At 42.8% G+C, this 16,337-nt stretch overlaps 1 protein-coding gene across 1 annotated transcript in view; it reads right to left on the bottom strand.

Annotated features, from left to right (window-relative positions):
• Positions 1–1,864: 1,864 nt before the first annotated feature.
• Slc35d2 (solute carrier family 35 member D2) overlaps positions 1,865–16,337 on the bottom strand; it is a 49,478-nt gene continuing 35,005 nt past the window's right edge. Inside the window, exons 9-12 of the mRNA XM_048800333.1 lie at positions 15,497–15,564; positions 4,283–4,361; positions 3,278–3,360; positions 1,865–2,470 (exon numbers count right to left, since the gene is read on the bottom strand). Coding sequence (XP_048656290.1) covers positions 2,320–2,470; positions 3,278–3,360; positions 4,283–4,361; positions 15,497–15,564 — 381 coding nt within the window. The 3' untranslated portion in view covers positions 1,865–2,319. The remainder of the gene's footprint in view (positions 2,471–3,277; positions 3,361–4,282; positions 4,362–15,496; positions 15,565–16,337) is intronic.

Here is a 16,337-nt window from a genome sequence, read left to right as displayed (position 1 = left end):
AATGAACTTTAAAGAATGTAGAATAACATCCTCCCTCCCTCCCTGTCTCTCTCTCTCTCTCTCTCTCTCTCTCTCTCTCTCTCTCTCTCTCACGCAATAAGGCAAAAGTTAACATTCCTTTGTTTTTTCTCAACATTTTTGGTCTCTGTTGATGAAACAAAAGGCAGTAATGTCAACAGTTGGGAAGCCCCAAAGTCATGCTCTAAACACCTTTTAAAAGTAAACAGAAAGAATAAAGGACTCCTACAACTCAACAGCAACCAAACAGCATGATTAAGAAATGAGCACAGGACTTGAACCGACATTTCTCTTAAGATCACAGTGGCCAGAAAACATGTGAAAAAAAAAAAATGTTCCACATCACTGGTGAATCAGGGAATTGAAAATCAAAAACAGGCATCTTTCCTCTTAGGATCATCATAACCAAAACCCAACAAGACGAAACATGAAACAGAAAATACCTCATTATCAAGGATGTGAAGAAATCAGAACCTCACGGGTGAGAGTATAGAGGGGTCAGTCCAGGGCTGCAGCAATGTGGGAGAGCACTCGCCTCCCACCTATGGGGCCCTGGGTTCGATCCCCAGCACCACATTAAAAATAAATAAATAGCTGGGGTTGTGGCTCAGTGGTAGAGCACTCACCTAGAACACACCAGGCCTGGGTTCGATCCTCAGCACCATATAAAAATAAATAAATAAAGTTATTGTGTCCAACTACAACTAAAAATATTTTTTAAAAGGTAAATAAGTAACAAAGTGGTGTAGACATGAAGGAAAGCAGCTCAGTGTCAGTTTCTCCTCCCCCCTCCCAAAATTAATTAGTATAAGTTACATTTATGTTGCTGTGCCACCAATTTCCAGAACTTCTTCATTTTGCACAAGGGAAACCCTACACCTGTCAAACAACTCCCCACTTCCCTTCCCTCTGCTCTGGCAACCTGCATCCTACGGTGTGTCTCTGGGAATCTGACTGCTTTAGACAGCTTATCTCACTTAGCGAAATATCCTCGAGGTTCATCCATGGGGGAGCACCTGTCAGAATTCCCTTCCTCTTTAAGATGGAATGGACCGTACCTGCAGACTGCGTTCTGCACAGCCATTCGCCTGTTGATGGACACTTGGTTTGCTTCCACGTTTTGGCTCTTGTAATACTGCTGTGAGCCCAGCTGTAGGGACACCTCATCGAGACCTTGCTTTCAAGGATCGTGCTTTCATGGCCAAAGGCCCAGAAGTGGACTGGCTGGATCACCTCCCCTAAGAGTCTACTACCCTCCAACTGCTACACTCCACTTCCCTCTCCCCGTGAGGGGGAACTGAACTGGAACCACCTGGCCCTTGAGGTCCATGCCCTGTGGGGCTGCCACACACATGAGCATTAGTAAGTGTGCATGCCTTTCTCCTGTTGCTCTATTTCCAGATCATTTGGGGCAACAACACAAACCTTTAGAGAGGGAGGGAGAAAGTGTCCTGTCCCCACACCTGCATCACTACGATGGGGACAGCCCGTTTCCTGATGGTGAGGGTAAAGGTGACACTATCCATTCAGGTGCCTTCCCATACTCCAGCTGTCTGGGTGGTAGGGGAGCCTGGGAGGAGATACCCCTTTGCTTAAAGCCCACCTGGTCCGAATTTCAAAGTCCCTTGAACAAACCTGGAGGGGGATGTGAAGAAGCAGGCAGAAAAGCCGCTTCCATACTGACAGACCAGACCCTGAGCCTGTTTCCCCACTGAGTAACTCTGTCATTTTTCCAAATGTGCATCCTAAAAGGAGGCCCCCATTGTCCCTTTCAAGATAGAGTCTTCTACATGGTGAGAAACCGACGGTTTTCTGTCTACAATAATATCACAGCAGGACACATACATAGAAAATGGCTTTTTATTTTATTTAGATAAGAAGGAAAAGACCCCAGCATAGCTTCAATCAAAGCTAACAATTTTCCTGGTAGATCATTGGGTAGTTTTATTAAAGTAGATTTGCTTAAACTAAGAGAAAAAAAAGGTCTCATTGACCCTTGAAATTAAGGCAAAGGTGCTGGTAAGAAAAGTCACCACTGAGTGTCGCCCTCCCGCCCTCCAAGAGCCCAGGGCAGGGAAGGGCAGCCGACCCCCACCGGGGAGCGCTGGTGTCCCTGCACAAGTCTCACTGGCCAGTCTGAACAGCCCCGCTGCCAGCTGCTCAGGTTCTGTGCAGGAGCCCGAGGGCTCAAGGCGCAGTGCGTTGAGGTAGCTGTCTTTGCGTTTTGCAGACGTTCCTGTGGGTGCTCTTTGACCACGGGGTGAATGTCCCCCGTAGGAAACTTCTGGTTTCGCTGCCCTGCTAGGAATGCCCTCCCTGTGCCCCCAGTCTGCATTCTGCCCCAGACTCTAAGGCTTCAAATCCAGGGGGGGTGTTTTCTTCATCCACGGGCTGTTTAGGTTTCAACTGGCTGCTGAGTGTCAAGAAGGAGTACCTCAGGCCACCTGCCATGCTGGAGGAGAAACAGTGAGAATAAAAAGCTGGGAATTCCATGGTGCTGCACCAGCGGTCACTGACACTCTTATAAATAGATCTGGGGGGTGAGGGGGGGCTTCCTTGAGTTTGTGGATTCCTTGATGAGATTTTCTCCTCTTATTTACAAATCTTTGGTAGCAGGGAGTGGGGGGTTGGGGTCTGATCTGACAGAGAACATCAGAAACAAAATAAATGGTTTTTTAATAAATAAACTACATTCCCCTGTGTTCCATTATCCTAAGCCAACAGCCCCCATGCCTGGCCCAAAATACCTTTCAAAAGGCAGCTAGTAAATTCTCACAGCATCTTTTAAAGTACAACACGGTGAAGGCACAAGTTCATGAAGCCTCTGGGCAGGAGGAAGACAGGTAGCTTTAGGGGACGTCTCTTTGAGGAAGATACATGAATCAAATTCAGATCCTGGCCAGGTGAATTTTTATGACATATGTCCCCGTGAATCCACACAAGGGATTAAGTCATAAAAATAGAGGAACTGGGGCTATAGCTCAGTGGTAGAGCATTTGTCTGCCTTGAAGGAGGTTCTGGGTCTGATCAGTAGAAGAGAGAGAGAGAGAGAGAGAGAGAGAGAGAGAGAGAGAGAGAGAAGGAAAAAGAAAAACCAGAGAGAAACTGAATGATTCAAGTAAAACTAGTCTAGAAACTGTAATATTGTAATACTTGCTGGCTAAAAATGTAACATCTCTCTTGGATCTTTTGCTTATTACATATCAATCTTTAAAAATGTGATTTAATTGAAATAAGTTCATTTAAAAATATCACTCACCAAATATTTAACCCTATAAAGTTTAATAGGGAGAAAATGTAGTCTCCACCAACTAACATTCCAATGTAGGCGACAGACACGTTCTGCAAGAGGAGAGAGAATCTGTCATTCCAAGCAAAGGATGGGGTGGGGGGATACATAAAACAGGAAAAATCTGAAGCTAGGCAGTCTACTTTTCATAGAGTTTTGAAGAGAGTAATTTTTCATGAATATCCAATAAATGAATTAAAAAGCATCACAGGTGGTTTTATAAAGAAATAGAGCACCTGCCTGGCACTCGTGAGGCACTGGGTTCGATTCTCAGCACCACATAAAAATAAAATAAAATAAAGGTATTGTGTCCACCTACAACTAAAAAAATACAAAAAAAGAAAGTAAAATATGATATAATAACAGAAAACGGCATTATTCTCTGCCCCTGTCTGAAGAATTGAATTGTAATCAGCTTGCCAGATCCCATCTTTTGAGTGATGAATTTTAGTCATATTGAACCTAAAATTGAACAGAGTAGAGGCATCTAATAAATTCCAAGCAGCACTCTGTCCACTGTATGTAGGAGGCCTTGGGAAGCCAACAGATAGGTCTACTGCCCCTCACTCCAGGAAGTTGAGTGAATAGAAAACCAAGAACCTGCAGAAGAGAATTCAGAAACTCCAGCCCTGTTCATTCCCGTGTGTGTTCAAATGCACACACACACACACACACACACACACGCTGATCCACAACTACAACTGAGCACAGACCTGGCTGAAAACCGTCCTTCCCAGGGTCCCGTTCTTAGTAGCCAGTTCTTCCAGAAAACTACACTGTAGCTCACTTAAAATTAATAATTTGTTTTCCTTTCTAAATTAGCAAGTCCTCCCTCTGCTGGATGCATTAGGGGATTAGAGAGAGTGAGACAGGGTCACCCAGACCAGATGCAAATGGCACAAGAAGCCCTTCTCACTAGCCCTCAAAACCAAGCTCAGCTTCCATGTATGTTCACTGCAAGGCCCCTCCACTCACCTTGATGGCACCAACCACCGCCGTGGTCAGGGCTGAGTTGTAATAGCTGCACAGGACCGTGGAGTACATCAGGAGGAACCTGAGTCAAAGAAAGCAACAGCTGAGCTTGTGCCTGCGCGTGCTGGGGGCCACAGGCAGAGAAGGGAAGGACAAGTACCAAGGTCGTACAACCCACACCTTAAGACACCTCCACCAAAGACATCCGTACCCCAGGAAAATGCCCCAGCTGAGCCTCAGCCACACCTCCTAACCTGGTGTTGTTCTCATGTTCTCCACACATTTTCCAATAGACTTTCCACAACATGGAGAGGAGATTTTTTTAAACCACCTGAATCTTTCACTTAGTGGCTACGTTACCCCAGTGGTGTGGACCTTCTGGTGGACTCAGAATCACCTGCTGCTCTTTGCACACACACCTCAATGCCCAGCAGAGGCTCCCATTCCACTGGCTTGAGGTGACAGGAAAGTTCCACAGGTGATTCTCATGTGTGCAGCCACATAGAGGATGTGGGTGTTAGAAGAGAAAAGCAGCTGAGCGAGTGCTGGCTTTAGGCAAAGAAAATTGGAATTAGTAGATTCCACCTGCCATGGTACTCCTGTACCCTCTTACCAAAGTTAATTCAAGCACTTACCACTGCCAGTAAGTACTGGCACTTACTTGTCAGTAAAATGACTGCAGAATTGTGACTAAGTGCCAGACAGGAAAACATATACACAGGAAAAAAAAGAAGGTCGAATCCAGTCAGAGGTAAAGAAGTGAGTTGATTCTTATCAAGTACTGAAGGAAATTAGCCAGGACCTAAGTGGGATGCAAAATTCCACTCACCCACATCACATGGTTAAATGTTGAAGGGATTAATATCGAAACTGGCTGAGTGGCCAGGTGTGGTAGTGCATGACTGTAATCCCAGTGGCTCGGGAGGCTGAGACAGAAGAACTGTGAGTTCAAAGCCAGCCTCAGCAACTTTGAGGCACTAAGCAACTCAGTGAGACCCTGTCTCTAAAAAAAATACAAAATAGGGCTGGGGATGTGGCTCAGTGGTCAAGTGCCCCTGAGTTCAATACTTGGTACCCAAAAAAGAAAATTGGCCAAGTGAAATTTGAAATGTACATGGAATGCATAAGATGCGTGGGGTTGTAAAGATAAACCCCAGGTGAAAGAAAAGCTCTTCCTGCCAGTCTTAAGTGCCGGGCTCAGCCTGCTGATGGTTACCAACAGAATCAGCGTCACAGACCTTCAATGCTAGAACCCCGCTTGACCTGAGTGTGTTTTCTACTAGGAATGGTAGAGGGAAAAATATTTGAGCTAAAGCCCATCAAAATTTACAGGAGGAATAAACCACAAACCTGCAGTCTGTGACCTTCAGAGGAATGTGTACGCTGGATATTAGGTAATTAGAACAAGTGGGCAAGTTCGAGACCTCTGTGGTTTTAATTTGAAATGTGTAACTGATATGAGGCTTGCAGTTTTAATTTGAAAGGAATAAGAGTCTGAGTAAACCTGTATACAGCATTCAAATGTTCGCTTTAAAAGCTGACGGACAGACTGGGGATGTAGCTCGTTGGGAAGAGCGCTGCTTGCCCGGCACACCCCAGTCCCTGGGTTCTGTCCCCAGCAGGACAATAATGAAAAACTGATTGGCCACATTTTCCAAGTTTGCTTTATTAGATTTCAAAGAGCTGCCTAAGTGCATAAAGAAACCTATTAGCTCTGACAGCCAGCCCCAGGGGTTGGGGTAGTCAGGAAAAACCCAGCAGATCACAATTGTAAATGCAGTTTAAAACGTTTAAAATGGTTGGGTTCACTAAGTTGTGAATGGAACGAATTCACAGTAAAATGTCTAGTAGATGTAAATCAGTTAAACTTGAGTTAATAAACCGCGAATCAAATAATGGAAGCTGATGTCTTTACCGTTATAGAAAAATTACTAACTTTACGAGCAGTGTATTTAGACGATAAACTTGGAAGATTCAGAAAAACCTATGTTTTAGAATTGTTACAATTTAGTGAATTCAACATTAGTTTAGAAAACTGCAATAATCCTACTCAAGCCTAAAATGAAAAGATTTAAAAAGTCAATGTGGCGTCACCGAGTGCGGATGCACCTTGGCCTTGAAGAAGTTAATCCACAGCGTCAGCCCTGGAGGGACTCAGAGTCCAGAAAAATAAGAGATGTCCAGTCCAGAGAGGACAGGGCTGGCTGCTTCCTGCAGCCTTCTGAAACTTGAACACAGCCTTCAACCAAGGAAAATCATGAATGCCCTTGTTTTTATCTTGGCTTTAAAATCCCAATTCTAAAGTTCCAATCATGTGACACAGGAGACCAACTGCACCTTAATGAAAGCAACTCGGTGTGCAATCAGAACCTGTGGATGGGATCTAAGATCCCAGTACCCATCTACCAGGAGTGTGGGTGGCTAGAGGAAGGGGATCCCTCTCTGACAGCTGTCTTAGTGACAGAAGACTTCCAGCCAGACAGGCTGCATTTCACACCATGGCCACTAGATGTCCCCAGAGAGGGAGGCTATACACCACTAGGATCAAAGTAGAACATAGAAATTATTTTTAAAGAAACTATTTCTATATACAAGTAAGTACCTGCAGGGCACATTGGATAAGACCAAGGCTTTGGACTAAAAGAGCCTCTGTTAACTCCACACAAAAGAAACTACACCACTTGTAACATCAAAAACATCAACCTCCATGTGTCAGCAGTTTTGATTTTCGGATTAACAAAATGCAAAAATATTTTAAAACACTGCTGAATTCTAATTTTTTTCCACTTTAAAACATAATATTATCTGTGTACATTTGAAGAATAATGGCACATTATTATGCACAGTTTTTCTGGTAATAACTGCCAGGTGAGTGTTGTGGCTTATGGGGCCCCCAGGAGTAGGGTGCCCAGGTGGAAACCCAAAGGCTTCTTCCTGCTTCTAAAAGTGACCTAAAAAATAACTGATTTACCCGAGGTTAATCTGGCCCAACCACGCCAGTCACAAACAACTCACATGACCTGGCTGACTGTTACTGGTTACCTTTCATGCACCAGCACACCCAGAAATTCCACGCAAATGTTCAGATAATAAAAGATCACTTCTACACGCCTCCTACCAACCTGGGATGATTTTCATCCCAGGTTTCAGGTGCAGAGCTCCCTCCTCAGCGTTGGCCACGGGCACTAGACTCTGTCTTCCCAGGGCAGGCCATCTACTCTAATCTCCCCCACACTTTCTTGTCCTGGAGATGGCCACCAAGGCCCTGCCCCATGTCCAGGAGGAAGGCGGGCTGCACAGGGGCCAAGAGGAGCCTGCACCTTGCTGGGTTTCCTAGCTGCCCTATCAGCACTGGATTCTGCCCTCTGCCCAGGCCCATTTCTATAGGGTTACCGATGTCCACAAATGAAGTCACGGTAAGAATCCAAAAGGACAGGAGTCACAGGGCTTCTGCACAGCGGAGCTCATGGAGGCTCACAGAAGGAGACCAAGAGCAGACTCGCCCACCTGGCCACACTCCAGCTGCACAGCGATGGGTGGGAGCTCCTGCTCTGGGGGCCCTTCCAGACCTCACCTGTGTGTCCATCTTGTCTGTCCAGTTGTTCATTTGCATCCTTTAAAATCAGCTGGTCAGTATGCAGAGTTTCCCTGAATTCTGGGAGACATTCTAGTAAATTCCTCAAACTCCAGGAGGGGGTGGTGAGAACCCCAATTTTAGCCAGTTGGAAGGCCTGGGCTTGCCGCTGGTTCGGAAGTGGGAGAGATCTTAGGGACGGAGCCTTCAACTTGTCAGAACTGAAGTGAATCAGGGGACACCGGCTGGGGTCCACTGCAGAATCAATGGCTTACTTGCTGGTGAGGAGACACTCCCACACCCTAAGAGGTCACAGGCGTGACCTGTGTTGTGAGTGAACAGTGGGAGGAGCTCAGTGTGAGTCTGTTTTTTCCACCCAGGACCAAGGCACATTTTCTGTTTTAATTCTAGATTTCAAAGAATTTCAAGTAATCCCGCTTCCTCGTCTCTGGGAAGAGCTGCATCCAACCCAGGACCTTGTCACATGCCAGATGCACAAGGTCATGGGGTACACACGAAGCATCTTTCTGAAGCTCAAACCTTCCACTAACATCTTCCCAGACATGAGATGGAAACATTCACACCCATGACGGGTTCCCTTAGCCCCCTGACAGGGAAACCAGCAGGATCCAACTTTCTCCTGTTCCTACCTCTTCAGAAGAATGAGTTGAAAATACAGAAATAGGGCATTTGGGGGGCTGTGAATAGGCAAAATTTGATACTTTGGGGTTTCAATTAAGGAATCCATTACTGCTTCAATAGAATCAAAGAGCCTGCCTCTGGGGCAGAAACCAATTAGGATAATCCTCTTGGGACCCAGGGGACAGTGCCAGCCACTGGAAGAAATGAACTGGAAGCTGTAATTTCTCAGCAAGATTAAAAAGACCTGCGGAGCTAGCTTCTCAAACATCTAGTCTGTCGACCTAAATCCCATTCTATATTTTACCTTAGCACTAAAACATCTTGCCTCCTATAATCCAGTTCACCTTCCTGAAGTAGCTTCACTCCAGGTAACTCCATATGCTATACTTACAAACCCCTGGTGGCACAGAGTGCTGTTTCCTAATACTGAGTCCTCTGCCTGATCACAGAGTGCTGTTTCCTAATACTGAGTCCTCTACCTGATCACAGAGTGCTGTTTCCTAATACTGAGTCCTCTGCCTGATCACATAGAGTGCTGTTTCCTAATACTGAATCCCCTGCCACAAATTGAAAGGAAATCAAACATCCATCCTTCTACCATTTCAGCAACTTCTTAGAATACTTTTTTAAAGAGTGTAATAATTTCTTAATTATATTTTCGACTGAGAACAGAGGTTTGGTTATTGAGGAAGGCAAGTTTGACATGCAAACTTCAAAGCAGTGAGACGAACCCAGACACTGAGCCCGGCTCTCAGGGAGTCCCACACTGGACATGCCTGTGACTAACCCTGAGATGCCCACTGAGCATCCATCAGGAAAGAAAGGACTGCCCATGCCCAGGGCCAGTCCCCAAACACAAGGATGTGGTCAAAGTTTGCAATGGCTTCCAGGTCTTTGGAAAGGCAGGTACTCAGCCCACGGGGGTGTCCTTTGAGAATCCACCAGGCCAGAATCAAAGCTTCCTTCCACAGCACTTCCAGAGTTAAAAGGTAACCATGAGAGGTAAAGTGTACATAAAAGAAGAAAAACGTTTGAAACCACGGGCTGTATATAGGGAGAGCCAAATCTGCCTGGCTGAAGAGGACACCAGGCTGCCTCCAAGAACAAATGATCTAGCTCAGGAGGCTGAGGCAGGAGGATCGCAAGCTCAAAGCCAGCTTTAGCAACTTAGTGAGGCCCTAAGCAACTCAGGAAGACCCTCTCTCTAAATAAAATATATAAAGGGCTGGGGATGTGTCTCAGTGGTTAAGCACCCCTGCGGCTCAATCCCAGTACAAAAAAAAAAAAAAAAGCATTTCTTATTGCACATATTCTCTGTGTTTAGCATGTTCTCTTTACTATTAAATCACTCAATTCATATAACTTCATTCCTATAAATCAGTTACTTTAGCTCATTGTTCCTGTTTTAAAGATAAGACAACTGAGGCTTGGAGAGGTCATATAACTTGCCCAAGAACCCACAGCTCATAATAAGTGGTAAAGCTAGAATTCAAACCCAGGTCATCTGAGTCCACAATTCAGTCCTTAAGTGTGGGATGGCACCAGGATTTGAGTCTCCCCCTTAAGACCCACTTCAAAAACTGGCATCTCCTTAGTTTTTATCCTTAGAGTTGGGAGGAAGCTAAATTGTTGATTTTATCATGTTCCCTGACTTATTCACAATACCTTTACCTTCGTGACATTCATGGATAATGACAACTGATCATAAGTTGACCAGAGACTACTTGTTTCCTAAGAAGTCCTTTAGTAAACGGGGAGGAAATGCATGGTCTCAGGCACAGACAGAGTCTAGCCCCTGAGGGACAAGCCCTTGATTGACAGCTCATAGCAGGGGCTGCCACCATATTACCACCGAGGTGGCTGACTTCAGAGGGTTTACCTCTTGACTACTTTCATGCCCTGTGTTAGGGTTTGGATCTGAGGTGTCCCCCAAAGCTCCCGAGTTAGCGCAGGATTTTTAGAGGTGAGATGATTGGATTGTGAGAGCTGGAACCTAATCAGCCCCCGAGTCTGATTGGACTGAGTGGTCACTGTAGGCAGGTGAGGTGTGGCTGGAGGAGGTAGGTCACAGGGGCATGGCCTGGAGGGGTCAGCTTCCCCCCCACCCAGCTTCCTCGATGCCATGAACTGAGCAGAGGTCCTCCTCCACCACCTTCCGCCATGATGTTCCACTTCACCTTGGGTCCAGAGCAGTGCACCCCCATGGACTGAACCTCGGAGACCAAAATACATTTCTCCTCCTCTAAGTTGTCCTTGTTGGGTATTTGGTCCCAGCAACGAAAAGCTGATTAACATGCTGTGATTGGATGGTAAAGGGCCAGGCAGACAACAAAAGCAGATTCTTATCACGTTCATGATGAAATGAGAAAGACTGAATCCTCAGCAGGGGAAAGAAGCTGGGCTGAGTTTATGTGTATGACTTGGGTTTTTTGGTTTGTCTGTTTGTTTTGTTTTGTTTTTTCATCAAAGAGGAAAAACACAGAGAGGGAGATGGCTTGACAAAGGGTGGCTCACAAATGTGGCTTTTTTTTTCCTCCCTAGGTTAAATGTTCTCCATCAACAACAGGGAAATCTACAAATATTTAATTCAACTGATGCTTCCAGCAATGGCTAAGTACCTAAGGACCTTCCCACTACCGAAAATCAATGTCTGGAAAGGACACATTCTTTAAGATATTGTCGGTCTTGAGAGAGTTACCACATTATAAAGCAGACAGTAGGAACAAGATGACGACCTTAAGGTGGGGACCTTAAGGTGGGGACCATGGTGGAATAGCTCCATCTGGGACCCGACACCAGGTCCAAACCCAGGTGGGGAGGGCCACAGAGCCAGGCCCTCAAACATGGTGGACTCAGGCGAGTCCAAGGCAACCCCTGGCTACCAGAAGAAGCAAAATCAGCTTGTCCCTGTAGGAAAGTTTCTCTAGTTTCCAATTCCAGGACACAGGACTGATTAAGATAAAGCAATATGCTCACAATTGCAGGTCACCAAACACAGGAAAGCGAACAACAATGACAGTTACCTAAGAGGAAAACTCATACTGAGTTTCCCAAGAACTGAAGGTATTTATTCTGTGAAGCCAGTATCACACTCATACAAAACCAGACAAGGTCACATCAAGGAAAGAAAAACTACAGACCGATATCCCTGAGGGACTTAGATGCAAAAATTCTTAATAATATGTTAGCAAATTGAGTTCAACAACATATTAAAAGTATATACCACGGCTCAGTTTTATTCCATAGATGCAAGGATGGCTTAATATACACAAATCAATAAATATAACTCATCACATTAACAGAATTCAGGACAAGAATCACTTAGTAATCTCAACAGATGCAGAAAAGGCCTTTGACAAAATTCGAAACCCATTCATAATAAAAACACTGAAGAAACTAGGGATAAAAGGAACCTAGCATAACATCATAAAGACGACATATAGAAAACCCACAGCAAACCTCCTAGTAAATGGGAGAAAACTGAAAGTTTTTCCTTTAAAATCAGGTCAAGACAAGGATGTCCCCCGTTACCACTCCTATTTAACATAGTGCTAGAAATTCTAGCCCCAGCAGTTAGGCAAGACAAGGGAATAAAAGAGATTTAAAAATGGAAAGTATACCTAGAAGACCCAAAGAACTACACCAAAAGACTGCTAGAAATAACAAACAATTTTGGCAAAGTAGCAGGTTACAAAATCAACATACAAAAATCAATAGCTTTCCTATATACCAGCAATGAATCTGCTGAGAAAGAAAGAAACCAGGAAAACAATTCCATTCACAATAGTCTCAAAACAAAAACAAACAAACAAAAAAAAAAAAACCTAGGAGTAAATCTAACCAAGGAGGTGAATGACCTCTACAATGAAAACTATAAAACAGAGAAAAAATAAATTGAAGAAGACACAGGAAGATGGAAAGCCCTCCCGTGTTTGTGGATAGGCAGAATTAATATTATTAACATGGCCGTATCACCACAGGCAATATGCAAATTCAATGTAATTCCCATCAAAATACCAATGACATTCCTCACAGAACTAGAAAAAAATAGTCCTAAAACTCATTTGGAAGAATAAAAGACCCAGAATAGCCAAAGTCATTCTAAACCAAAAAAGCAATGCTGGAGGCATCCCAATCCCTGACTTGAAATTACACTACAGAGCTACAGTAACAAAGACTACATGGTACTGGTCTAAAAACAGAGACTAAAGGTGCAGAATAGAAGTTAAGAGATAAACCCAGACACCTACATTCATCTGATCCTTGACAAAGGTGGCAAAGACATACACTGGAGAACAGACAGCCTTTCTAACAAATGGCACTGGGAAAACTGGTTATTCCCATGGAGATGAATGAAACTAGACCATTATTTCTCACCCTACAGAAAAGTCAGCTCAAAATGAATCAAAGACCTAGAAATCAGATCAGAAACTATGCAACTCCTAGAATAAAATATAGGATCAACATTCCAACATATAGGCACAGGCAACAAATTTCTTAATAGGACCCCTAAAACTCAGGAAATAATGCCAAGTTAATAAGTGGGATGGCATCAAATTAAAAAGCTTCTGTACAGCAAAGGAAACATTAAAAATTGTGAAGAGAGAACATTCAGAATGGGAGAAAATCTTTGCTAGCTACTCTTCTGACAGAAGATTAATATCTAGAATATATAAAGAAAATTTACACCAAAAAATCAAATAAATTGGCAAATTTAATAGTCACCTATCAAAATAAGAAATACAAATGGCCAACAAATATATGAAAAAGTGTTCAACATCATTAGCAATTAGGGAAATGCAAATCTAAAAACTGCACTGAGATTTCATCTCATATCAGTCAGAATAGCAGTCATCAAAAATATAAATAATAAGAAATGTTGGAGAATATATAAAGAAAGAGAAACACTTTTATACTGTTGGTGAGACTATAAATTAGTACAACCACTATGGAAATTGGTATGGAGGTTACTCAGAAGGTTAGGAATGGAACCACTATATGAGCCAGCTATACCACTCCTCAGTATGTATCCTGAAGAATTAAAGTAAGCATACATAGCAAGACATGCATAACCATGTTCAAAGCACCACAATTCACAATAGCCGAACTATGGATCCAGATTAGGTGTCCATCAGTAGATGAATGGTATACATACACAAAGGAGTTTTATTCAACCATAAAGAAAAATTAAATTATGTCATTTGCAGGAACATGGGTATGACTAGAGACCATTATATTAAGCAAAATAAGTCAAACTCAGAAGGTTAAGGGTCATGTTTTCTCTCATATGCAGAAGCTAAAGAGGAAAAAAAAAGAAAGACGGGGAATGGGCCTCATGATAATCAAAGAGGAAAGAGACCAAGGGGCAGGAGGTGGCGAGGGAGGGGGAAATGCTAGGGAATGATACTGGCCAAATTATATTGTTATATTGTGTTGTGTGTGCATGAACAGTTAAGTAAGAACAAATCCCATCAGTATGTACAACAATAATGCACCAATTAAAAAATGGGGAGGAGAAGACCCAACCCAGAACTCCAGATATTGGAATCATCGAACACAGAATATAAAATAACTATGTGTATAACATTTCAAGAAATAAAAGATATAATCACAAAGATCACTAGTGAAAGAATGTTATGAATGAATAGATAAGTTAAGAAAAAAAATCTGTGGCACTTGTATAAATAGAATATAAAACACTTAAAAATTTCAATAACAGGATAAACATTAAACTAGACACAGTTAAAGAGAGAATTAATGAATGGAAGATACACATGAACGCTTCTCATACAACTATACTAGAGATAATTACAGTCAAGTTTGAGAATTAAAATGCTGATCAAAGAAATCATGAATTGTCTTAGTCCATTTACACATAATGAAAGGGGGCATATTCATCTTTTTCCATAGGAAAAAAATCTTTTGATGAGTAATCCCTGAGACAGTAATTGAAAGACCCTTTCAATATGGGTTAAGACTTGGGTTCCTGTGTACTAGTGGGGCCCGGCTTACTTCTCTCGAGAGGAAAACTACAGTGCTAGAGAGGGAAATAAGGGGTAGAGCTGATGTTTCCTATTTATTCTTTTGCACTAATTGAATTATTTACTAATAACTTACTTTACTACTCATGCAAAGGAATTTTCCAAGTTTTTAGAAGATCAAAAAGGGCACAAGAGCTCTCAACAGATAAAGATATTTCAATAACAAAACCCTAATTATTGAATGACCCTGCAGCCTGGACATATCTCCTCAGAAACTTCTCTGAATACTGCAACTACAGCACTAGGGGAAAAGGTTGTCATTGCTATATATTTGTGTTAGGAATGAATCTTGGGAAACTAAGGTCATGGTGACAAAGACAAAAACCTGGCACTGAACTCAGATGTCAGCTGACTTTTTTTTCAGATGAACTTTCAAAAATCAATAGGCAATGTCATATTTTGGAGTAGAATGTGATATTAGCATCACTTTCAAAGTCGAAACAGTTTCGTGCTTGCTTCTGACCTATTGGGCTGAGCTCTCAGTGTCCTGGATCAAGGTCAACCCCTTTGCTGCAGGATCCCTCCTATCCGTAGGGCATTGGTTCCAAGACTCCTGTGGACACCAATATCCACAGATGCTAAGTCCCTTAAGAAAAATGGTGCAACGTTGTTATAAAACCTGTGCCCATCCTTCTGTACTTTAAAATATCTCTAGGTCACTAATAATGCCTAAGACAATGAAACTCAATGTGAATACTTATTAAACTGAATTGCCTAGAAAATAATGACAAAAATTAAAAGTTGGTCAGGCTCAGTATAGATTCAATTCTTTCTGAGTATTTTCTATGCACTTTTCGTTGAATCTGCAAATGCAAAACCTGTGGAAATGGGGAGCAGAATGGACTTTCTAGATAAATGTAGATAAACCTGGACAAAGGGACTTGGACAGATCAGGAGAGACAATATTTGACTTGTCAAGAGACTACTGACCAATACATCTTCTTATCTATGGTTTCTTACCCCAAAAAACAGGAAAGAAGAAACTGCATGACAAACAGGACATTCTTCCACTGGTTGAACTCAGTAGCCTATCATTATAAAGAAAAGGAACAAGTGATTAGATTAATGACATTGCAGTTCAAATCTGTTGCTTTGCCCAGACTGTGAGTCTGGGTACAAAAACCATCTTTCCAAAAACAAAATCCAATTTTCAGAGTCCTAGGTCACACAAGTTATGTGACAATGGACAAATTTACTTCCCTCCCCGAATCTCAGGTTCATTGTACAAAATGGGAAATCGGGGGAAAAAAACCTTCCTGCGCAGGCTGATGTGAAGTTGAAGTGAAGCTGAACTTCGCAGGTGATAAGCTCAAAAAAATCAGTAACATTGGCAAGGACAGTTCAAGTTCACAGACTGTTTTCAAGAATTTACATCATGGACAAATGAGCTAGTATTTGCTATTTACATAGCAATCAAATAATGGAGGGTGAAGAATATGATAAACAAGTTTAAACAAACCCTGTAGAAATGACAGGTAACAATAAAAAAGGAGTATTTTATTTATGATTTTTCTCTTGCCTGCATCCAAAACTGATTTGTTTCCTCACCTCCCCCTCTCCCTCTCCTTCCCCCCTCCCTTGAGTGGAGCAGCCTTCCTCTGCAGTTCCCTTCCACCATAATGGCTGCCTTGGAGCCAGCTGCCTATGGACTGAATTCTCTGAAATGGTGATAAAAAATAAATCCTTCCTGCTTTAAGTTGTTTTTGTCAGATGTTTTGGTCATAGCAACACAAAGCTGACTAATATGCTAGAGAAGAAGAATTACTAAGGTATCCTTCTTGTGTGTGTGTGTGTGTGTGTG

The sequence above is a fragment of the Marmota marmota genome, unplaced genomic scaffold (assembly GCF_001458135.2).
Source record: "Marmota marmota marmota unplaced genomic scaffold, marMar, whole genome shotgun sequence".
NCBI lineage: Eukaryota > Metazoa > Chordata > Mammalia > Rodentia > Sciuridae > Marmota > Marmota marmota.
This window is presented reverse-complemented; position numbering and strand designations above follow the sequence as displayed.